This window comes from Pan paniscus, chromosome 8 (genome assembly GCF_029289425.2).
Source record: "Pan paniscus chromosome 8, NHGRI_mPanPan1-v2.0_pri, whole genome shotgun sequence".
In the NCBI taxonomy this organism is placed as follows: Eukaryota; Metazoa; Chordata; class Mammalia; order Primates; family Hominidae; genus Pan; species Pan paniscus.
The window spans coordinates 18453617-18475945 of NC_073257.2; the positions used below are offsets into that span (position 1 = coordinate 18453617).

General features: G+C 45.7%; 1 protein-coding gene across 5 annotated transcripts in view; it reads left to right on the forward strand.

Annotated features, from left to right (window-relative positions):
• Window positions 1-22329, forward strand: part of FBH1 (F-box DNA helicase 1) — a 47445-nt gene that overhangs the window by 9801 nt on the left and 15315 nt on the right. For 2 of the 5 annotated variants that reach the window (XM_008953114.3, XM_008953115.6), the window contains exons 2-15: window positions 3042-3197; window positions 6059-6660; window positions 8948-9078; window positions 9182-9317; window positions 10964-11154; window positions 13766-13858; window positions 14198-14289; window positions 15423-15591; window positions 16254-16476; window positions 17470-17557; window positions 17640-17726; window positions 18394-18530; window positions 21311-21410; window positions 21501-21622. In XM_008953114.3, the coding sequence (XP_008951362.1) occupies window positions 3042-3197; window positions 6059-6660; window positions 8948-9078; window positions 9182-9317; window positions 10964-11154; window positions 13766-13858; window positions 14198-14289; window positions 15423-15591; window positions 16254-16476; window positions 17470-17557; window positions 17640-17726; window positions 18394-18530; window positions 21311-21410; window positions 21501-21622 (2327 nt within the window). Of the gene's footprint in view, window positions 1-3041; window positions 3198-5237; window positions 5308-6058; window positions 6661-8947; window positions 9079-9181; window positions 9318-10963; window positions 11155-13765; window positions 13859-14197; window positions 14290-15422; window positions 15592-16253; window positions 16477-17469; window positions 17558-17639; window positions 17727-18393; window positions 18531-21310; window positions 21411-21500; window positions 21623-22329 lie in introns of those variants that run through there. The other 3 variants (XM_034929892.3, XM_055092383.2, XM_008953116.3) reach the window with 3 other exon arrangements.

Here is a 22329-nt window from a genome sequence, read left to right on the forward strand (position 1 = left end):
GTCAGCAACATTACAGAACCAGCACAAACCAGCACAAAACCATCAAAGTGGAGGGGGTGTTTGGTTTTCTGTTAATAATAAGCGAGACATGTTACTGGTTAGTTTAGAAGGTATTTCCAGTAATACAGAATTGGCTGTATTTGAGCTGCTAATACACTTCCTGCTTTGCCATTAGTTGGCATCTTTATAATTTGAAGGATATTTCAATGTCTTAGGCAGGCGACTCACATAAGCCTTGTTAAATAGAGGAAACAGGTAAGTTTGTATGCATGCAGTTGGATAATTTGACAGACAGTTTTGAGCATATTTTCTCATCTGTTCCTGATGACACTTATCAGACTTAGATGAGATTGGGCGCGTTCAGGGTGGTATGGCCGTAGACCTATCAGACTTAGAGACCTGAGGTGCCCTGAAGCCATAGAGCAACCAAGTGGCCAGCTGAGGGTGCCAGCCCAGCCCTCCCGCCAGGCCCTTGCCGGCTCACCACGCTGCGCTGTGCTGCTTCGTGAGAGTGAGCGCATCTGTGAGTGCTGGGGCCTGGCGCTTATGGGGTTGCACCCAGCTTCTAAGTTCAGGTAGTTAGACGATCTCCAGCGTCCTTTCAGAGGGGCTCTCAGAACTGCTTTTGTTTGTAGAATTGATTTTGGAAAAGTCTTAAAATATTCATGAATTTTTTTTTTTTTTTTAAAAGCTGGTATTAAACCTTGAAAAAGTTAACTGAAATTTGGAAGGGTGACTTCTGAATTAGCTAGGGAGGAATAATGAAAAAATATTGTAAACTATATCAACTAAATCACTGGGGTCTTGGCTTTATGTATTTTCAAGCTTAAAGGAAATGTCGAGCTGGGCACAGTGACTCACAGCTGTAATCCCAGCACTTTGGGCGGCCGAGGTGGGCGGATCACTTGAGGCCAGGAGTTCGAGACCAGCCTGGCCAACATAGTAAAACCCCTTCTCTACTAAAGATACAAAAGTTAGCTGGGTGTGGTGGAGGGGGCCTGTAGTCCCAGCTACTTGGGAGGCCGAGGCAAGAAAATCGCTTGAACCCAAGAGGTGAATGTTGCAGTGAGCCAAGATTGTGTCACTGCGCTCCAGCCTAAGCAACAGAGGGAGACTCTGTCTCAAAAAAAGAAAAAAAAAAAAAAAAAAGAAATCTTGAGTGAGATTCTGGCATTTGATACCATAGTTTAGTGGTGGAGTATTCTTTATTTTCTTTTTGAGATGGAGTTTCACTCTTGTTGCCCAGGCTGGAGTGCAATGGTGCGACCTCGGCTCACTGCAACCTCTGCCTCCCATGTTCAAGCGATACTCCTGCCTCAGCCTCCGGGGCATATGCCACCATGCCCAGCTAATTTTTTCTATTTTTAATAGAGACGGGGTTTCACTATGTTGGCCAGGCTGGTCTTGAACTCCTGACCTCAGGTGATCCACCCGCCTCAGCCTCCCAAAGTGCTGGGATTACAGGTGTGAGACACGGCGCCCGACCTACTGGAGTGTTTTTTAGGATCTGTGAAAATATGATACTGGTAGAACCTGATTTTATTCTCTTTTGACCGTCTCCTATAAAGGCTAACTTTAATTCTTTTTTTTCTTTTTCTTTTTTTTTGAGATGGAGTTGTACTCTCGTCCAGGCTGGAGTGCAATGGCACAATCTTGGGTCACTACAACCTCCGCCTCCCGGGTTCAAGTGATTCTTGGGCCTCAGCCTCCTGAGTAGCTGGGGTTACAGGTGCCCACCACCACACCTGGCTGATTTTTATATTTTTAGTAGAGATGGGATTTCACCGTGTTGCCAGGCTGGTTTTGAACTCTAGACCTCAAGTGATCCACCCATCTTGGCCTCTCAAAGTGCTGGGATTACAGGCATGAGCCACTGCGCCTGACCTAATTCTTATTTTTTAAGAAGTGTATCTTTACATTTTAGTGTTTAATGCCATAAGGAGGTAGCTAGATCTTACATGCAGTAACAGATGCAGAAGCATGGAGAGTCTTGGTTACACATGGACAAGAATTACCTGAAAGAAGATGAGTAATACAAAACCAAGTATTTCAGTACCGTTGAAACAAAATTCTAGGCGCCATTGTTGCTGTAGTGTTTTGCTAAGGGAAGATATGAAGTTTTCTCCTCTAAAGGTCCTGAAAAGGAATTGGCTTCTCTTCCATTTGGGGGCTGGGGGAGTCGCTTCTGTCCTTTCAAGTCAGTTCTCAATACCAAGGGGCTCGGGGGGCTGAGAGATGTGTGCCCTTTGGTCCTTCTTTCAAGGAAACTGCAGCCTGTTTTATTATCATGATGTTTTGCTTCTAGTTATGTGCTTTTCATGTTATGTGCTTTTTACTACAATTAAAAAAAATTTAACCATTTAACAAAAAAGAAAGTTATAAAAGTTTTTTGTTATTTAAAAAAATATATAGCCGATTCTTAAATACTTTTGATTATAATAGAAATATAAATGGCCTGGAGAAAGTTAAGGAAAAGATGCCAAACCTCAGTATATCCACTAATGACAACTTCTTTTTTTGCTGTGTCGCCCAGATTGGAGTGCAGTGGTGCGATCTCGGCTCACTGCAACCTCCACCTCTTGGGTTCAAGCGATTGTCTTGCCTCGGTCTCCTAAGTAGCTGGGATTGCAGGCCTGCACCACCACGCCCAGCTAATTTTTGTATTTTTAGTAGACTTACTAAAAATGTCTTGCCCCCTCCTCCACCTCCCAAAGTTCTGGGATTAGAGACGTGAGCCAGCGCGCCCAGCCACAACTTTTTCTTAAATGAGCATTTCATGACCAAGGCTTCTAGAAAGTATAAGCAGAAAAAAAAACCTAAGATCTTAAAATGTCACTTAGGATTCTTCAATTCTAAGGAAGAAAAATGCGAAGAAATTGAAAGGACAAAGTTGGGGGGCAAGGGGAGGGGGGAACGGTTGGCTGGGGTGTTGACAAAATCGTGTCACTATGCAGAAACTTGAGTATAATGTGCTGGCTAGCTTGTAGAATCGGTGATAACTAATGAATATCCCCTTTCTTCTACCTGGTGGTATGAAACAGTGAGACGGTTTAAGCGGAAGCATCTTACTGCCATTGACTGCCAGCATTTGGCTCGGAGTCACTTGGCTGTGACCCAGCCCTTCGGTCAAAGATGGACAAACAGAGATCCGAACCATGGTCTCTATCCTAAACCGAGAACAAAAAGAGGGAGTAGGGGTATGTCTCCTCTAAAACTCTTGCATTTCAAAACCTGTAGTGTGTGGGTCCTTTGACTATCTCCTAGTTTAAAAGTATTTGTAAATGTTGCTGCTGTGACTTTGTAGTCTTCATGCAATAGCTTGACACTTTTTTTATTGTGAGTTTTCCATGAAGTTTTTTTTTTTTTTTTGAGATGGAGTTTCAATCTTGTTGCCCTGGCTGGAGTGCAATGGCGCAATCTCGGCTCACTGCAACCTCTGCCTTTTGGGTTCAAGTGATTCTCCTGCCTCCGCCTCCTGAGTAGCTGGGATTGCAGGTGTGTGCCACCACCCCCAGCTAATTTTGTTTTTTTAGTAGAGAAGGGGTTTCTCCATGTTGGTCAGGCTGGTCTCGAACTCCTGACGTCAGGTGATCCACCCGCCTCGGCCTCCCAAACTGCTGGGATTACAGGTGTGAGCCACCGCGCCCCGCCGAGTTTTCCATGAAAATTCTATCCTATTATCATAGTTCGTAAAAGCCGCGGACAAGTGTGATGGAATGAATCCTATTAGCTTGTGTAATTACAAAGTGATAGAAGACATGGGCCAGTGTCACTCTTATTCCAATCCAGAAACACTGAGATTAGTTGACTCTTAATTCGTCTTCTCTGTCCAATCTGTCACTAGGTCCATGTGTCATAATTTTTCCTCCAAAATATTCCTTCATCCTGAGCTCTTTGTCACCTAGGACCTGGACTACTACAGTAACCCTGCTCCTTGACTTCAGATTTTATCTCTGCTAAATCAACTGGAATGTCCCCACTATGTACCAAATGAATTCCCACTTTAGTTAATAAATCTAGATTGCCTTATTTCCCTTTGATACAACTAATTTCAGAATTCAACTCAAATATTATCTGGTTGTCTTTTTTTTTTTTGAGGCAGGGTCTTGCTCTGTCATCCAGGAGTGCAGTGGCACCATTTCAGCTCACTGCAGCTCTGCCTCCCAGCTCAGCCTCCCAAGTAGCTGGGACTTAACAGGCACGCGCCACCATGCCCAGCTAATTTTTGTATTTTTTTGTAGAGACAGGGTTTTGCTATGTTGCCCAGGCTGGTCTCAAACTCCTGGGCTCAAGAGACCCACCTGCTTCCGCCTCTCAAACTGCAAGGATTACAGGTGCGAGCCACCTCTCCCAGCCTGGTTGTCTTTAACTATTGTATGTTTCCTGCTGTGGGAACTACTATAACCAACTGTATGAGGCAGTTTGAAACTTACTTATATCCTATCTGATACTGAGTTTCTTCCATATATAGAAGTCTGTTTCTTCTCTACTTTGAGTTCTTCACTGACAAGGACTTGTGAGGTGGCCCTGACCAGGTGGTGACGTCTCAGTGACTGTGGGTGTGACTGGATTCAACAGTTGGAAGATACCAGGATTTGGCTGGGAGCAGTAGCTCACGCCTTATTTGTAATCCCAGCAGTTTGGGAGGTTGAAGTGGGAGAATTGCTTGAGCCCAGAAGTGCCAGCCCAGCCTGGGCAACATAATGAGACCCCGTCTCTATTTAAAATAATAATAATATTTTTTAAAAAAGAAAATGCTAGGATTTAACCCTGATCATATGGATTTAACCTGTAGTAATAGTGAAGTCAAAACTCTGGGTTTCTATCAGATTGCCCAAGAAACAGTTAACTGTTATAATTTTTTAAAAAAATTTTACTAATATAGAAAAATATGTTTCAGTTTCATAAATTTTGTTAAAGGCTAAACCGAGTTTCAGTCCATTCTCTTCCAAAGTGAATATTTTGGATACAGCCATTTAGAAAGGAACTATGTATTATTGATAAATGTTTACTTCTTTGGCATTTAAAAATAATTTTTAGGAGTTTGAAAATGTTCCCTATGTTCCTGAAAAGTCTGTGAGGTTTTTCACTTTACATTTGTCTCAGAATCATTGGTGCTTAGTAAATGTTCACTGAACAAACATGTAGAAGAGATTAGGTACCACTCTAACACTATAAAGAGAATTCTGAGTCTCGACTTTTTATTTTAAAAATAAATTAATGTGTCACCTTCACAGGAAGAAATACAAATAAAAGCTGGGCGCAGGGGCTCACGCCTGTAATGCCAGCACTTTGGGGGAGCCCGAGGTGAGTGGATTACTTGAGGTCAGGAGTTCTAGGCCAGCCTGGCCAACACGGCGAAACCCCATCTCTACTAAAATACAAAAATTAGCTAGGCATGGTGGCATACGCCTGTAGTCCCAGCTACTTGGGAGGCTGAGGCAGGAGAATCACTTGAACCTGGGAGGTGGTGGTTTCAGTGAGCCAAGATCATGCCACTGCACTCCAGCCTGGGCGACAGAGCGGGATTCCATCTCAAAAATAAATAAATAAATACATAAATAAAAAAGAAATAAAAATAAAAGTTTTAGCACTGTCAAATGAGAAGAGTGAGATTTTCAGAATCCTGATGACCCCAAGCATGTGAATTTCTGCTTAAGCACATGCAGACTTGCTGTTGTAGAGTGAGTGGGAGCGGGGCACTTTGTTAGTGGCGGCGTGGTTGTGAGCAGTCACCTCCTTTTTGTCTGTCCATTCAGATGTTCCCTGTGCAGCGTGTTTCTCTGTACTTGTATTTACTGCAGGGAGTATTGTTGGCCATCACACCATGTGAAAACTGGTCTCTGTCTCTTTGCAAATGTGTGTCTGGTAATATGATAGAGCCAAATATAAATATTGTTTGGATTAGTTATTTATATAATCAGTTGGCCCATAAATGTGTTTTTATCTCTTTCCTCTATTAACATAGATAATTGAAAATTAGTGTCTTATATGGATTAACAGCAGGTCAACAGTCATCGTTCATTTCTTGTCCATCCTGTTTGGGTTCTCTCTACAGGTCAGGGAAGTCAAAGATGCATCCCTGAGTTCTTCCTAGCAGGCAAGCGGCCGTGCACCAATGACATGGCCAAAAGCAATTCTGTTGGCCAGGACAGCTGTCAGGACTCTGAGGGTGACATGATCTTTCCTGCAGAGAGCAGCTGTGCACTGCCTCAGGAAGGCAGTGGAGAAGCAGGGCTGGGCTCATCAGGGTCTGCCCCGCCCTCCAGGAAGCGGTCTTGGTCCTCTGAGGAAGAGAGTAACCAGGCTACCGGGACCAGCCGGTGGGATGGAGTTTCTAAGAAAGCTCCGCGGCACCATTTGTCTGTGCCATGCACAAGGCCTAGGGAGGCCAGGCAAGAAGCAGAGGACAGTACGTCTCGGCTCTCTGCGGAGTCTGGTGAAACCGACCAAGATGCTGGGGACATGGGTCCTGATCCCATTCCTGACTCATACTATGGGCTTCTTGGGACCTTGCCCTGCCAGGAAGCACTGAGCCACATTTGCAGCCTGCCTAGTGAGGTCCTGAGGCACGTGTTTGCCTTCCTCCCGGTGGAAGACCTCTATTGGAACCTGAGCTTGGTGTGCCACTTGTGGAGGGAGATCATCAGTGACCCGCTGGTGAGTGAGTGCTGGAGTCGGGAGATGTTTCCTCTAAAATCATGTAACTTTGCTTAATGCACGCTTCTAATCAGAGGATCTTTTCAGAAATGGTTTCCATTTGCCTTCAGAAGACATTCAAACTCCTTAGAGGCATTTAAGGCCTTCCGTGTCTGCCCCACCCTATGACTCTAGCCTCTTTGTTCACTTCCACTCAACACAGCTTCCCTGAGTTCTGTCTACAGCTCATCTGCTGTGCCCTGACCACAGACTGCACATTCCTTCCCCTCCCTGGGTTGCTCTCATCCTCCCACCTTCCCCATCTGGAGAGTTCCTCATATCTCCCTTGACTTTTTTTTTTTTGAGACAGAGTTTCCCACTGTTGCCCAGGCTGGAGTGCAGTGGCACGATCCTGACTCACTGCAACCTCTGCCTCCCAGGTTCAAGTGATTCTCCTGCCTCAGCCTCCCCAGTAGCTGGGATTACAGGCGTGCGCCACCACACCTGGCTAATTTTTGTATTTTCAGTAGACATGGGGTTTTACCATGTTGGCCAGGATGGTCTCTGAAACTCCTAACTTCAAGTGATCTGCCTACCATCAGCCTCCCAAGTGCTGGGGTTACAGGCGTGAGCCACCATGTCTGACCCGTTTTTTGTTTGTTTGTTTGTTTGAGTGTAAGCATTTATAGCAATAAACCCCTCTCTTAAAATAGCCCAACAGCATTCATTGCATTTCATAAGTTTTGGTATGTTATGTTTTCATTTTCATTTGTCTCAAGATATTTTCTAATTTTCTTTGTGATTTCTTCTTTGACCCATTGGTTGTTTTAAGAATGTGTTTTTTGTTGTTGTTGGTTTTTTTTTTTTTTTTTTTTTTTTGAGACAGAGTCTCGCTCTGTCACCCAGGCTGGAGTGCAGTGGCTCGACTTTGGCTCACTGCAACCTCCACCTCCCAAATTCAAGTGATTCTTGTGCCTTAGCCTCCCAAGTAGCTGGGATTACAGACATGTGCCACCATGCCTGGCTAATTTTTGTATTTTTAGGAGAGATAGGGTTTCACCATGTAATCCAGATGGTCTCAAAGTCCTGGCCTCAAGTGATCTGCCTGTCTCAGCTGCCCAAAGTGCAGGGATTACAGGCATAAACCACTGTGCCTGGGCAAGGGTATGTTGTTTAATATCCATATATTTGTGGATTTTTCAGTTTTCCTTCTGCTATTGATTTCTGGTTACATTCCATTGTGATTTAAAAAGATACTTCATATAATAACTTAAGTGGTTTTTAAGTTTGTTGAAACTTGTTTTGTGGCCTAACAGGTGATCTATCCTGGAGAATGTTTCATGTGCCCTTGAGAGGAATGTATATTTTGCTGTTGTTGGGTTGAGTATTCTGTATATGTTCGTTCAGCCCACTTAGTCCATAGTGTTGTTCAGATCCTCTGTTTTCCTTATTTATCTTCTGTCTGGTTGTTCCATCCATCATTGAAATAGCGGTGTTGAAATCTCCTTCTATTATTGTGTTGCTGTTGGTTTCTACCTTCAGTTCTGTCGGGTTGTTTCCTGTATTTAGGAGCTCTAATGTTTGGTGCATATATATTTATAGTTATTATATCTTCTTGGTGAATTGACCTTTTTATCATTATGTCCTTCGTCTCTTATAACAGTATTTAACAGACAAAATTGACTTAAAGTCTGTTTTGTCTGATATTAGTATAGCCACAGCTCTCATATTATTTTGTTCCCATTGAAACCCTGAGTTATGTGTACTAATGTTTCAGACAGGGAAACTGAAGCTATAGTTTTCCCCAGATTCTTTAACTATAACAAGTTAGTGTTAGAACCAAGACCAAGACCCAGTTCTCCTAGTTTCCAACAAAAATTTGTGTAACATTTCTGCCTGATTTTCCTGGCTTTTGAATTGTGAGCTGTGATTGCTTTTCACTGGTAAAAGGTTATCTATGTGTTTGTGGCTTAATCTGCTTTTTTTCTTTCTTTTTTTTTTTTGAGATGGAGTCTCACTCTGTCACCCAGGCTAGCGTGCACTGCAGTGGCTTGATCTCGGCTCACTGCAACCTCCGCCTCCCAGGTTCAGGTGATTCTCCTGCCTCACCTTCCTGAGTAGCTGGGACTACAGGCGTGTGCCATCATGCCTGGCTAATTTTTGTATCTTTTTTCAGTAGAGACGGGGCTTCGCCGTGTTGGCCATGCTAGTCTCAAACTCCTGACCTCAGGTGATCTACCCGCCTCATTAATCTGCTTTCTAATGGCCCTTTGCCTCATGTTATTTTGTTTGTTTTTTAACTGCATAGTTCATTCCTTGGAAGAAGCTGTACCATCGATACCTGATGAATGAAGAGCAAGCTGTCAGCAAAGTGGACGGCATCCTTTCTAACTGTGGCATAGAAAAGGAGTCAGACCTGTGTGTGCTGAACCTCATACGGTGAGCTTTGCCTGTGCTGTAAAGAAGGCGTCTTTGAAGTCTTCCTTGTACATCAGTGCTTATGGTCACCCTACTCATGGCCTCTCCCGTGAATGTCTTACAGATACACAGCCACCACTAAGTGCTCCCCGAGTGTGGATCCCGAGAGGGTGCTGTGGAGTCTGAGGGACCACCCCCTCCTCCCCGAGGCTGAGGCGTGTGTGCGGCAACACCTCCCCGACCTCTACGCTGCTGCCGGGGTAGGTCTGGAGGCTGCGGGAGAAGGCGGCATGTTATTTCACTGGAGGAAAGTGTACTGGTGATTCAGTTCAATTGAGGATGACTTTATATTTATTTTTAATGTCTGTATTTAATCTCTGAATGCTTTGAAGCATTCATGTTGTCATTGTCCCCAGTGGAGAAATAAAAGGCCATATAATTGTAGAGTCTTAGATGTAGAGGAAATTTTAACAAATCATTTAGTCTGATTTCCCATTTGGTTGAGGAATCCTCTCTGAAATATTTCTGAAAAGTGGTCATCTAGCCTCTGAACACTTTTAATAATAGGATTTCTTTACAAGACAGCCCACCCCATTATCAACAAGTTGGCTTATTTGAAAGGGACAGAAAAATTAGGGGTCTTGCTATAGTCACACAATGAGGTAATGAGAAGCTGGAAATAACCCTCAGTCTCCTTGAATCTCAGCCCTGTTGCTCCTTTTCCAGTTCAGGGATTCCCAGATTTTATCTTCGAAGCTACGTGCAACCTCTGCGTGTGTTTTACTGGCCACAGAGGGCTGGGAACCCAAGCAACTGCATTTCTCTTTCTCTTGAAGAAGATGATTGCTGATGGTGGTGGAGTGGGTCTTCTTTCACAGGATGGTTGAAGTGAGAGGGGATGGGATGTTCCTTTCTTGGAATGCATTCTTTAACACAGAGACGTGTAGTAACTTAAGAATGGTAAAGGCTGGGCGTGGTGGCTCATGCCTGTTATCCCAGCACTTTGTGAGGCCAAGGCGGGTGGATCACCTGAGGTCAGGAGTTCGAGACCAGCCTGGCCAACATGGTGAAACCCTGTCTCTACCAAAAATACAAAAATTAGCCGAGCATGGTGGCATGTGCCTGTAGTACTGGCTACTCTGGAGGCTGAGACAAGCAAATTGCTTGAACCTGGCAAGCAGAGGTTGCGGTGAGCTGAGATCGCGCCACTGCACTCCAGCCTGTGTGACAGAGTCAGACTTTGTCTCAAAAAAAAAAAAAAAAGATGAAGATCTGTGTCCACTATTGACTGTTTCTGTGTAAGCGAACATTTACAGAGACATTGCTAAGAGGAGCATGCTGTCTTCACAAAATAAACTTTCCATAATTTCATATTTATTTAACTTACAATGAACAGTTATTACTAATAATAAATAGCAAGTTAACACCATCATGCTGGAGAACTGCCAGATTTTATTTTCCCCACAGCCTGCGTGCGGCCCTCTCCTGTGTCGGCGTCTCTCATGCCTCTTGGGTGGGCGCCCCCTGCTGGCTGTTTTGCTCTGGCCCTGCCAAGCACATATGGACCCGAGAGCCCCCATGGCCTGGAGAGTAGGGTGGGGAGATGACAGGGAGCTCATATTTTTAGACTGTCTCTCTATCCAAGGTTCTATGTTAGATACTTCATCCGTGTTATTTAATTAAAGAAAACTAAGATCTCAAATCCAAAAGCGATGAGAAGGAGTCCAGGGCGAACAGAAGGGCTCCCCTGTTTCCCAAATACAACTTGGAGAGTTTGGATTCAGTCCAGACAGTCTGTAGCCAGCAGCTGGACCCCTGGCTCGGCTTTCCTGACTCCTTCCTGCTGTGATTCGTATTAACCATGGCCTGTGGGCTGTCCCTCCCTCCCTGTGCACCTGGCTTGCAGGGTGTCAATATCTGGGCCCTGGTGGCGGCTGTGGTGCTCCTCTCCAGCAGTGTGAACGACATCCAGCGACTGCTCTTCTGCCTCCGGAGACCCAGCTCCACAGTGACCATGCCAGATGTCACCGAGACCCTGTACTGCATAGCCGTGCTTCTCTACGCCATGAGGGAGAAGGGGATTAACATCAGCAATAGGTAATGCCCCGGGAGGAGGGGAGGGGATGCTGTGATAATGGGAGAGTCCCAGACACGGCAGCAGGTCCAGCCCTGCCACTTAGCAGTGTTAGCACCTGGCAGGCTGTGGGACCCACCTGCTCCACCTCAGTGTCGTCTTCTGCAGGAGCCAGGGGCTGAGAGTTTGATGTGGAAAGGCTGGTAAGAGCGCCTTATGAACGTGCAGTTCTGAGCGGCTGCGAGATACCACTAAGGCTGATTTTACCATCATGGGTCCTGCAGCCTTAGGGGAAGCCCCTCGCCAAGAGAAGCCTTTCTTATTCACCCGTGGCCTCGCTTCCCTAGGAAAATGTTAGGCTCTACTTCCTCCGTATCCCACTTGTGGGATGGAAAAGACTCATCCGCCTTATCCTCCATGCGGGAGAGGCTATCGCGTGTCGGCTGCTGATTCACAGGGGCCCCGATGGTTTCCTCAGCAGGGTGGGGAGTGCCTGGGGGGTTGTGCATTTGACAAACACTGAACACCTGTGTGTGTCCGACAGTTGTCCACGAGCCGGTCCACTGTGACCGGCTTAGAGGAGTTAGAGGAGATTCCTGATCTAGTGAGGGAAGACAGGTCCTATGTAAGTAAATGTGTGAAATGGCATTTTAGTGAGTAATGAGCATTGCAGAGAAAATAGAACAGAGAGCTGTGGGGCGAATGCTGCTTTAGAGGGGTGGAAAAAGCTTCTCTGAGCAGGTAGTGTCTGAGTGAAACCTGAGTGTGGAGGAGGAGCTGCCGTTTCACAACTGTGGGGAGAGCAGTTCAGAGAAGGTATAGATGCCTTAAGGGCCTAAAGATGGGAATGAATTTGGGACATGTGAGGAAGAGAAAAAGTGCAGTGTGGCAAGGGTGGGAGGGAACACAAGATTGTGAAGGATGGACAGGGGCAGTTGAGGGATCTTACAGGCCCCGATTAGAAGGTAGAATAAGGCCAGGCTTGGTGGCTCACACCTGTAATCCAGCACTTTGGGAGGTGAGGCGGGCAGTTCACTTGAGGCCAGGAGCTGGAGACCAGCCTGGCCAACAAGGGGAAACCCCATCTCTATTAAAAATACAAAAATTAGCCAGAAATTTCTGGTGGTGCATGTCTCTAATCCCAGCTACTTGGGAAGCTGAGGCATGAAAATTACTTGAACCCATGAGGCAGAGGCTGCAGTGAGCCGAGATATGCCACTGTACTCCAGCCTGGGCGACAGAGTGAGGCTCTAAGAAAAAAAAAAAATGTAGAATAAAACTCAGGGTTTGCTGGGCAGCTGGGAAGGGCCTTGTCCCTGAGCTGGAGTGATGGGGACAGGTAGATCAACTGTGCAGCCATCCTGGAGAAGCAGAAACCGTGGGGGCTGGGGGCCGGGGGAGGGGGGTCCCTTCCCCAGGGAGACTGGCCCCTGGAAGTTGCAAGCCCCTAGAGGAAGGTGGCTGGTGGCACCAGGGGAGTGAGTGGTGGCCAGGCATCAGTGGCAAGGTACCAGGAGGGGACAGGATTCCCCAGAAATGTCCAAGAGTTTGCTGATGGCTGCCTTCTTGCCGTCATCCCCACAGGGTGGAGAGAACACTGGCGTCTCCTCTTAGGAGGACCCCAATCCTTCTGTATCAGGGCCCTGCCCTTGTACTCTCACCTAACATTAACTACTTCCTTATTCCACACACCACATTGGGGTAGCGCTTCAACACAGGAATTTCAAGGGACACACTTCAGTCCATGGCAGTATGTATGTTGATTTTTGTTGCATTTCTTTGTTTCTTCCTGTTTTTTCTGGGAGATAATATAATCACATCTGAAATGTTGGATTATTAAAGGTATTTGTTGCATTGGAGAGGTCGAGGCTTGCAGATGGGCTCTTCTCGCTCTGGGGATGGGGAGCAGTGCACTCGATTGTTGGGGGAGCGAGTCCAAGCTCACCCCCTGGTCTCCCCCACAGTCGAGGGGAGACTTGGAGAGACTTTGGAACGGCGTGTGCCAGCTGAGTCTGATGAGTCTGACGATGTCCTGTGCCTCTGCTGATTGAACTTTGTCATCTTTGGTCCCTCTTGGTGACTTGGAGCCTACTGTTTTCAGGTCCTTAGTAGTCAGATCTTGTTATCCATAGTGTAGTCCCTTTTCCTGGGACCTTAAAAGATAGAATGTGTTCATGCGTCTAAAGCAATGTCATGTCATAAGAGGTAGACAGTGGAGCCACCGAGGCTCAGAAAGAGGCTGGTGTTTTATCCGCAGGTGTAGTAAGTATCATTCAAACAAGAGTCTCAGTGCTAGGAGCAGTGTTTCCCTTTGCCTTCCACTGGTCCTTCCAGTTTTTCAGGTTGTCTCTTCAAGTCACAGCTGGCGCCCCTCATTCCCTGAAGAGCCCGTCCTGGTCTCTTCCTCCTCTTGGAGATATACATAGAAACTATACCTTTCCCAGGACTGTGTTATCTGAGAATGCTTTGCCAGCCATAGATATATTTAAATCCTTTTCTTTCTTTTTTCCATTAAATGGTGGTAGGTATTTTCTTTTTAGAAATGGGAAGGAGTTTAAATCCATCTGAGGAAAAATAAGATGCAGATTGTGACTTGAATTTGAGACTTTCTAAATCTACTTTTTTTTCTGGTAGGATTCACTACAACATTTTCTATTGCCTATATCTTCAGGAGAATTCCTGCACTCAGGCCGCAAAAGTTAAAGAGGAGCCATCTGTCTGGCCAGGGTATGTGTATATGTGCGTCAGCATGTGTTTTGTCTTCTGTCGACTCTTCCTCATACTTAAGGAGGGAGATGTTTTGCTTCACTTTAGCAACATCATTGAGGTTAATAATGTAAATTGTGTAAAACTCACCCATCCTAAGAGTGTAATTCAGTGACATTGCCTGAGCTGTGCATCAGCATCATAATCTAGCTTTAGAACATGTTTATTCTCATAAGGGGAGGCCTTTTTTTTTGGTCAGCTTTTGTTTATCCAGTTTGTATGTTTGGTTTTTGGATTGTCTATCCCCTGGACTTTTCACGTCTTTCTGTTTTTCTTATTTCTCTTTTGTAATGATTATAGCAAGAAAACCATCCAACTTACACATGAACAACAGCTGATTCTGAATCACAAGATGGAACCTCTCCAGGTGGTGAAAATTATGGCCTTTGCCGGTAAGGGAGCCCACATCAGGTTCACGAGGTGGTGGTTTTCTGCCTTTTCTCCCTACATCCCCTTCCCGCTACCTGCCAGGGCATCTTTGCTCTGATCTGTCATCCAACTAATAATTCAATAACAGATCAAATAATCAATCTCAAAAGCAATTGGCCAAGGAATACTTACTTCCCCGGACCACTCCATGAACATCCATAGAATTCCTGTTGAGATGGGTAGTTCACAGCAGTTAGTTGGTGGTGCAGATGCCCCCGGGATTGAGCCCAGCATTGTGATGTTTGCTCAGGCACTGATTGCTTCTGGAGAGGGAGGGCATGTTAATCCCCAGCCCAGGGTTTCAGGAGCTCCCCAGTTTTATAGGGTGATGTCTAGAGGGCCTGCCTTAGATTGGCTTTTAACTTACATTCATAAATATATTATCTACAAGTGTCCTGCCTCAGTCAGCCACGCCGATCTGCTCACAGCCTCCTGAAGTACTTGGTTACTCTTTCATCACGGCCTTTGCTCGTGCTATTTGCTATTTTTTTTCTGCCTTTAATCCCTTCCTGCTCCTTTTGTGGCTAAATACCCTGCTAACAACAACAATAACGTTTTGAATGCCTGCAGTGTGCCTGGCATGGTGCTGATCCTGATAGCATTCCGTAAGGTTGCTTAGTTATTCTTGTTTTATAGAGGAAGAAACTGAAGCACAGAGAGCCTTGCCCGGGGTTGAATAAGTGGATAGGTGGTGGAGGTGGAATTCAAAGCTGGACCTGTCTCTCTCCAGAGACATGCCTTCCCCCTCCCTAACCCTCCCCTCCTGTCCTGAGGGGTCCTTTTTGCCCTCGGGAACCCTACCTCTAATGGATACCCACTTATTTCTGAGAAGCAAACTGAAGCTCATGAGGTCAAGGGGTCCGCCTGTCCTTTGCCCCTCGGCTGGAGCCTGCCCCAGCTGAGATCCCAGCCCACCTTCACCCGGCTTTGAATCTGCTGCTCTTTTTGTGGCACTACTTTTACCAGCACTGAAAAACTTGTTACTGTCCTGCTCTCAAGACAGAGGTGTGATAAGCCTGGACAAGGCCTGATTGGGGATCCCTGGGCATGTCTTGTCTGGTCAGAGGGTCACCTCCTTTCCTCCTGGCTTCCCCAGGCACTGGGAAGACCTCAACGCTGGTCAAGTACGCAGAGAAGTGGTCTCAGAGCAGGTTTCTGTATGTGACATTCAACAAGAGCATCGCAAAGCAGGCCGAACGCGTCTTCCCCAGCAACGTCATCTGCAAAACCTTCCATTCCATGGCCTACGGGCACATAGGGCGGAAGTGAGTACTGCTGTCACTAGTGGCACTGTTGCTGCTGGCACGGTCGCGTCTTACTGTTTTCCCGTGACGATCACATGTGAGCTTACACCACAGTGACCCCGAGGAGTGTAGTGCTGTTATCTCCACTTACAGGCAGGAAACAAATACATAGGTTTAGCCATTTGTACTTTTATCCTGTAGCAACATATTGTTTACATATAATGCCGTCTTGCCAAGAGGGGTGTTCTCATGGAAGTGAGGCACAGAAAGTCAAAATGACTTGCTTAAAGTTCAGAGTCTCACAAATCCTGATCAGTTGTAGGCTTTTCTTGGAAGGGAGTGAGGAAGACTCAGCCGAGGCACACTTGACCCAGGTCTCCTGGATGTAGAGGCATCAGGGAACTCCAAGTGTCCCTCCGGGGACCTTCTGGAGCCCAGCTTCATGGTGGAATAGCAGTGTCTGCCGAAAGCTGGTTCCTATTCTGGGTTGGTACATGTGAGTCCTGAAAGCCATTTCCAGTCAGACATGGACCATGCAGAACTTTTTCGCTTTAAAACATTAACACTCGCCTGTGTGTGGCACTTGAAGCTACCTCCTGGTGACATTAGAGAGAATGGAGGGGACGTTCAATAGCACCAAGCCAGGAGAGCCACGTGCTGTTCATTTGGGATGGGTATTGCAGGTACCAGTCAAAGAAGAAGTTGAATCTCTTCAAGTTAACACCCTTCATGGTCAACTCCGTCCTTGCTGAAGGGAAGGGTGGATTCATAAGAGCCAAGCTTGTGTGTAAGACTCTAGAAAACTTCTTTGCCTCGGCTGACGAAGAGCTGACCATTGATCACGTGCCTATTTGGTGTAAGAACAGCCAAGGACAGAGAGTCATGGTTGAGCAGAGTGAAAAACTGGTGAGTGTCTAAGTGTCTGAAGTGTTAGGGATCTGAGGATGGGGAAACAGGGGAAGTGTTAGGGATCTGAGGATGGGGAAACAGGGGAAGTGTTAGGGGTCTGAGGATGGGGAAACAGGACGTGTTAGGGATCTGAGGATGGGGAAACGGGAAATGTTAGGGATCTGAGGATGGGGAAACGGGAAGTGTTAGGGATCTGAGGATGGGGGAAACAGGAAGTGTTAGGGATCTGAGGATGGGGGATCAGGGGAAGTGTCAGGGATTTGAGGATGGGAGAACAGGGGAAGTGTTAGGGATCTGAGGATGGGCAAGCAGGGAGTGTGGGACAGCATTATTTCTTCTTTCATTTCTTCAGACCTGGTCATAGGAGGTTGAAGGTGGGAGGGTGAGGCTGTAGGCCCATGGTGATGGCTGTGAATTGTTGGGTATTTTCTCCTGTGAAGGACACTGGTGACCATCTCACTTAAGCCTCGGAATAGTCCTCCCATTTAACAGAGAAGGCAGACATGGAACGACCCACCTCAGTTTATAAGAGCTTGTCACTGGGGCTCCTGGACCTCAAAACTGATATTAACTGAAGGCTGGAATCTCTCCTGATTTTCTTGGGTTATTGGTTCTATGGAATAGATTTTGCTAGTGGGAAAGTCTGTTTCTTTTTTTCATCAAGTCTTTTCAATCGTGCCATTGTTTTGTGAATTAAGAATCAGTCATAAATCTAGAAGAACAATTTGGCCTTTTCTGGTTCACCTAACTGTTATGATCTCTGTCCTGTCACGGGCATGGCACGGCCCGTCTGCTTCCTGTCTCAGCACTGGAGACCCTCTGGCGTGGAGAGGCTGTTGAGGAGACCCAGGAGGTTAGGGTGGTGTCTGCGGTCCCCCTTCTGTGAGGATGCCCTGGCTCCACTGCTGTATGGGAGTTGACAGTGTGACCGCAGGGTGCTGCCTTTGCCAGGGTCTCAAACTCTGGGTTACCATATGCTTTACTTCCTAGAATGGTGTCCTTGAAGCGAGCCGCCTCTGGGATAACATGCGGAAGCTGGGGGAGTGCACAGAAGAGGCGTACCAGATGACTCATGACGGTAGGCGGCTGCCGGATGGCGGGGACTGGCAAATGGGACTGCCTTCCTGGCATTACAACTCCTGCGTCTCTCCTTATTTTAGGCTACTTGAAACTCTGGCAGCTGAGCAAGCCTTTGCTGGCCTCTTTTGACGCCATCTTTGTGGATGAGGCCCAGGACTGCACCCCAGGTGATACACTGTTCAGGACATCAGTAGTGTCAAATATGTAGAAACAGCGCCATGATTATGTAAGAGGACACCTGTGTGAACTAAGTTGATTATTATTATTTGTGATAAAGAAGAGGATCTTCATACTTACCTTAGGATTTCAAGCTGCCCCTTCCCCTCACCCAAGCAGATTTCTCTGTCACCATAGGTTTTGCTTAGGTTGTTCTTAACATGTTGACCAAGTTGTAGACCAGCAGACGATAGGGACCTAGACTCATGCTCTGTGGGAAGAGATCGTCCATTGACAGGGAAAAGCTTGTGTTGTCTACTTCTCAAGTGGCTAGGAGAGAACAGACAGTGTTATCCGTCTGACTTTGTAGGTCAATTTTGAGTGCTATAATATTAGAGAAGACACTTTGCCTCATTTTAGATTTGCCTGTGTTGTTTTCTTATATTCCAACAATTCATCCAAGGCGAAACATAATCTGCATTCCTAGCACCAGAAACTGTTTCTTTTGTCCATTATAAAATGGCTGCTTTTGATGGAGTGTGCCTGTCCTACAGGAAAAGGCGACGGTGAGGTCCAGTGTGCCCTGGCTTAGCTTCGTGGAAGTGTTTTTGTCCTTTTCTTTTTGCTGCCTGGGGTGGAGGCCTCAAGGTTTCTCACTTTTCCTCTCGTTGGTTACAGCTATCATGAACATAGTTCTGTCTCAGCCATGTGGTAAAATCTTTGTAGGGGACCCGCACCAGCAGATCTATACCTTCCGGGGTGCGGTCAACGCCCTGTTCACAGTGCCCCACACCCACGTCTTCTATCTCACGCAGGTAAGTGCGCACTCTGCATGGGAGGCATTGCATCTCTCTCCCAGTGTCTTACATGCCAGGCCCTGTGAAAGGTGGTATGCCAGGCTCACCAGATCTAGCAAATCCTTGCTTCTAAGCAGTGGTTCTCAAAGTGTGGTTCTCAGGGGTCTGCCAAGTCACACTGTTTTCATAAGAGGTGTGTGCACAGCGGTCGTCTGAGGAAGAGCTGCTGCGGCTGAACTGTGAACCAATGGCTGCTGCCGCCTTGGACATTTGTGCTTAGAACAGTTGTTAGACCAGCGCTGGTTGTTCAGACTTGTGTATTTGGCACTTTTTCAAAGACAAGTGAAACAAGCTGCGACTTCAGGGAAAATAACTGACAGTGTTTGTTGTCAAAAGTAACATCTTTGGTTTCAAGTGAAATTAAAATTTTGGCAAACTCTCCCATAATGAACGTGACAACTCACAGTGTCCTTGATTATGCGAAAAGTTTATTATGCGCTCCTTCCTTTCCAATCACATGTCTGTGCGAGGCTGAATTTTCTTCATGTGTGTCAGCCAAGACAGTATATCTCAGCAGGCAATGCAGATGTGAACACAGGAAGCCAGCAGTCTTCTGTTAATGCCAGGCATTGAAGAGATTTGCAAAAATGGAACATGGTGCCACTCTTCTTGCTGAATTTTTTTTTGTTCTGGGAAATATGTTTCAAAAAGTATGTTCTTTATGTCATCATATAAGAGGCTTTTGGCTGGGCATGGTGGCTCATGCCTGTAATCCCAGCATTTTGGGAGGCCAAGAAGGACAGATCACTTGAGGTCAGGAGTTCAAGACCAGCCTGGCCAACATGGTAAAACCCTGTCTCTATTAAAAATACAAAAATTAGCCAGGTGTGGTGGCTCCCGCCTGTAGTGTCAGCTACTCAGGAGGCTGAGGCAGGAGAATCACTTGAACCCAGGAGGCAGAGGTTGCAGTGAGCCGAGATCGCACCATTGTACTCCAGCCTGGGTGACAGAATGAGACTCTGTCTTAAAAAAAAATAGTTTTTAATAGTTATTTTTAAATGAATTAAAATTTATAATATGGTAAATATAGATAGATAGAGCTCATGTAAATAAAAGCTCTTTGGAGGCTTTTTAAGTGTGATTTTTAAGTGTGAAGCATCCTGAGACCAGAAGTTCGAGAACCACTGCTTTTAAGAAACTTATTTCTGATTAGAAGAGATGTCTCACTTGGATGAAAGTATCAACTGTGCTGTGTTTTGTGATGTTATTGAAAGTTCCGTAGACGCCTCTGTGACTCTTCCCTTGAGCTCCTACCACTGTGGTGATTTAGGGTAGCGTCACTGCAGAGGTGTTTTGTTCTTTTAATAGACGGTATTTTTTTAGAACAGTTTCAGATTTACAGAAAAATCGAGAGGAGAGTTCCCATATATCCTGTACTCAGTTTCCCATTACTAACATCTTATCGTCTTATATTAATGTGGAACACTTGTCACGATAATGAACCAACATTGATACATTATTATAGACTGAAGTCCATGGTTCATTTGCATTTCCTTAGTTTTGAAATAATGTCTTTTGTGACTTCAGGATCCCATCCAGGATCCCACATTACATGTAGCCATGTGTCATGAGGCTCTTCTTGGCTGTGACAGTTGCTCAGACTTTCCCTATTTCTGATGTGACCTTCACATTTTCCAGAAGTTCCAGTCAGGCATTTATAGGCTGCCCCTGTGCTGGGATTTGTCTAATGTCTTTTCTCATGGTTAGGCTAGAGTCCTGGGTTCTGGGAGGAAGACCACAGAGGTGAAGCGCCATTTTCATCACATGCTGTTGAGGTGCATGCTGTCACCATGGCTCATGACTTGATGTTGACCTTGACCACCTGGCTGATGTAGTGTTTGTCAGGTTTCTTCACTGTAGAGTTCCACTTTTTTTCATCCTTCCCTTACTGGATGCTTTGGAAGGAAGTCCCTATATGCAGTCCACACTCAAGGAGTAAGTGTTGGAGAATCTTCCCAAATTATTTGGAATTCTTCTGCAAAGGAGATTTGTTTTTTCTCTCCCATCTATTTAAATATTCAATCATTTATCTATCTTAATATGAACTCATGGATATTTATGTTATAATTTCAGTTATGGTTCACTCAGAGTAGTTTTATAGCAACAAAGTAGTGTTTGTTTAAAGTCTAGTTTTCGTTTGACTGTTACTGCTATTCGCCAAAGCACATGAAGTTGTGTGTGCATGGAAAAAGGCTGTACACACCCCGAGTGTAGGGAAGAATGATATCTTGCCAGCTGGAGGGGCGAAGGAAGCAGGGTCTTGGGCTGAGTTTTGAAGGTTAGGAAGTGACTTTGGTGGATGAAAGTCAGACAGAAAACCGTGTGGGCTGAGGCAGGGCAGCATGGACAATGTGCAGGTGCTAGTGCTTCTGCCATGGCTGGTTGGTGCGGGGCAGTAGTTTTAAAGGTAGTGTGGAGAGGGATCTCAAAGGCAAGGGGAGAAGCCCTCCTTACCCGATCTTCATCTTTTGTATGATTTAGACTTCACTAGATTTGATTTGGAGAAAAGGGTACATTTGCTTAAAAGAAAAATTTACTATTGGTGTTGAGAATAATGGAAAATAAAGACTGCCGAGTTGTGAAGGACCTTGAAAGTGAGCCTGTGAAGTTCGCTTTCCATGCGGGGGGTCAGGAACAACTTGTAGGGTCTGGCCCGGCCAGGCTGTGGCAGCAGTGATGGAAATGCACGGACACACCACAGGGCGGGCTGCTGACTCCCTCTGTCTTGTTGTTTTCAGAGTTTTCGGTTTGGTGTGGAAATAGCTTATGTGGGAGCTACTATCTTGGATGTTTGCAAGAGAGTCAGGAAAAAGACTTTGGTTGGAGGAAACCATCAGAGTAAGGCTTTTAGTTACTCTTCTCTTTTGTGTTACAAAAGTTTTCCTCTTTATTTCAATTTGCCATAGAGTTTGTGCTCTCTCCCTAAAGGTGGCATTAGAGGTGACGCAAAGGGGCAAGTGGCCTTGTTGTCCCGGACCAACGCCAACGTGTTTGATGAGGCCGTACGGGTGACGGAAGGGGAATTCCCTTCAAGGATACATTTGATTGGGGTAAGAGTACATTTCTGTTGACCACTTCATGCACAGAAACGTTGTAGACGAACATACCCAATGGAAATGTTCACCTTCCTTGGGATTATCATGCAAGAAAGCATTTGGGTTTTTGACTCTTTCCACCAGGCTGCACCATGACTGGTCTCTATCCCAGGCCATTCTGATTATGCCAGCGAAACATTCCTGGAAAGGCAGACACAAGAAGGGCTGGGGACCTTAGTTTCCACTCTTTTAACAATGAATGCCCTTCTTCCCTTGGCAATGCCAGTGAGGCCGCGGGTTACTGGAAGCTTTTCTAGTCATGTGTTGTCATTAGTGTGAGAACAGCTGAGCTGACAACACGCGGAGTACACACCTAGGCTCTAGTTCTGACTGGTCACTAACCGTGTGTGGCTTGGGGCAAGTCACAACTTCTGTATGCCTCATTCTCTCCATCTCAGATAAAATAATGCCTTGCCTTACCTGTTTCACAGGGAGTTAGAAGGATTCAGTGGCATGTTTACAGCATTTTTAACCCTGAAGCACAGTTATATGACAAAAAGATATTCACTCATGCATTTATGGAAAGATTTTCAAGAGCCTACTATGCATTAGGCACTCAGTGAATATAGTAGTGAATCATAATCAAAAGGTGTTTTAAGTTTTTTGTTTATAAAGACTATATAACAATGATATACAAATTTTGGAACCTAAAAAAAGAACAC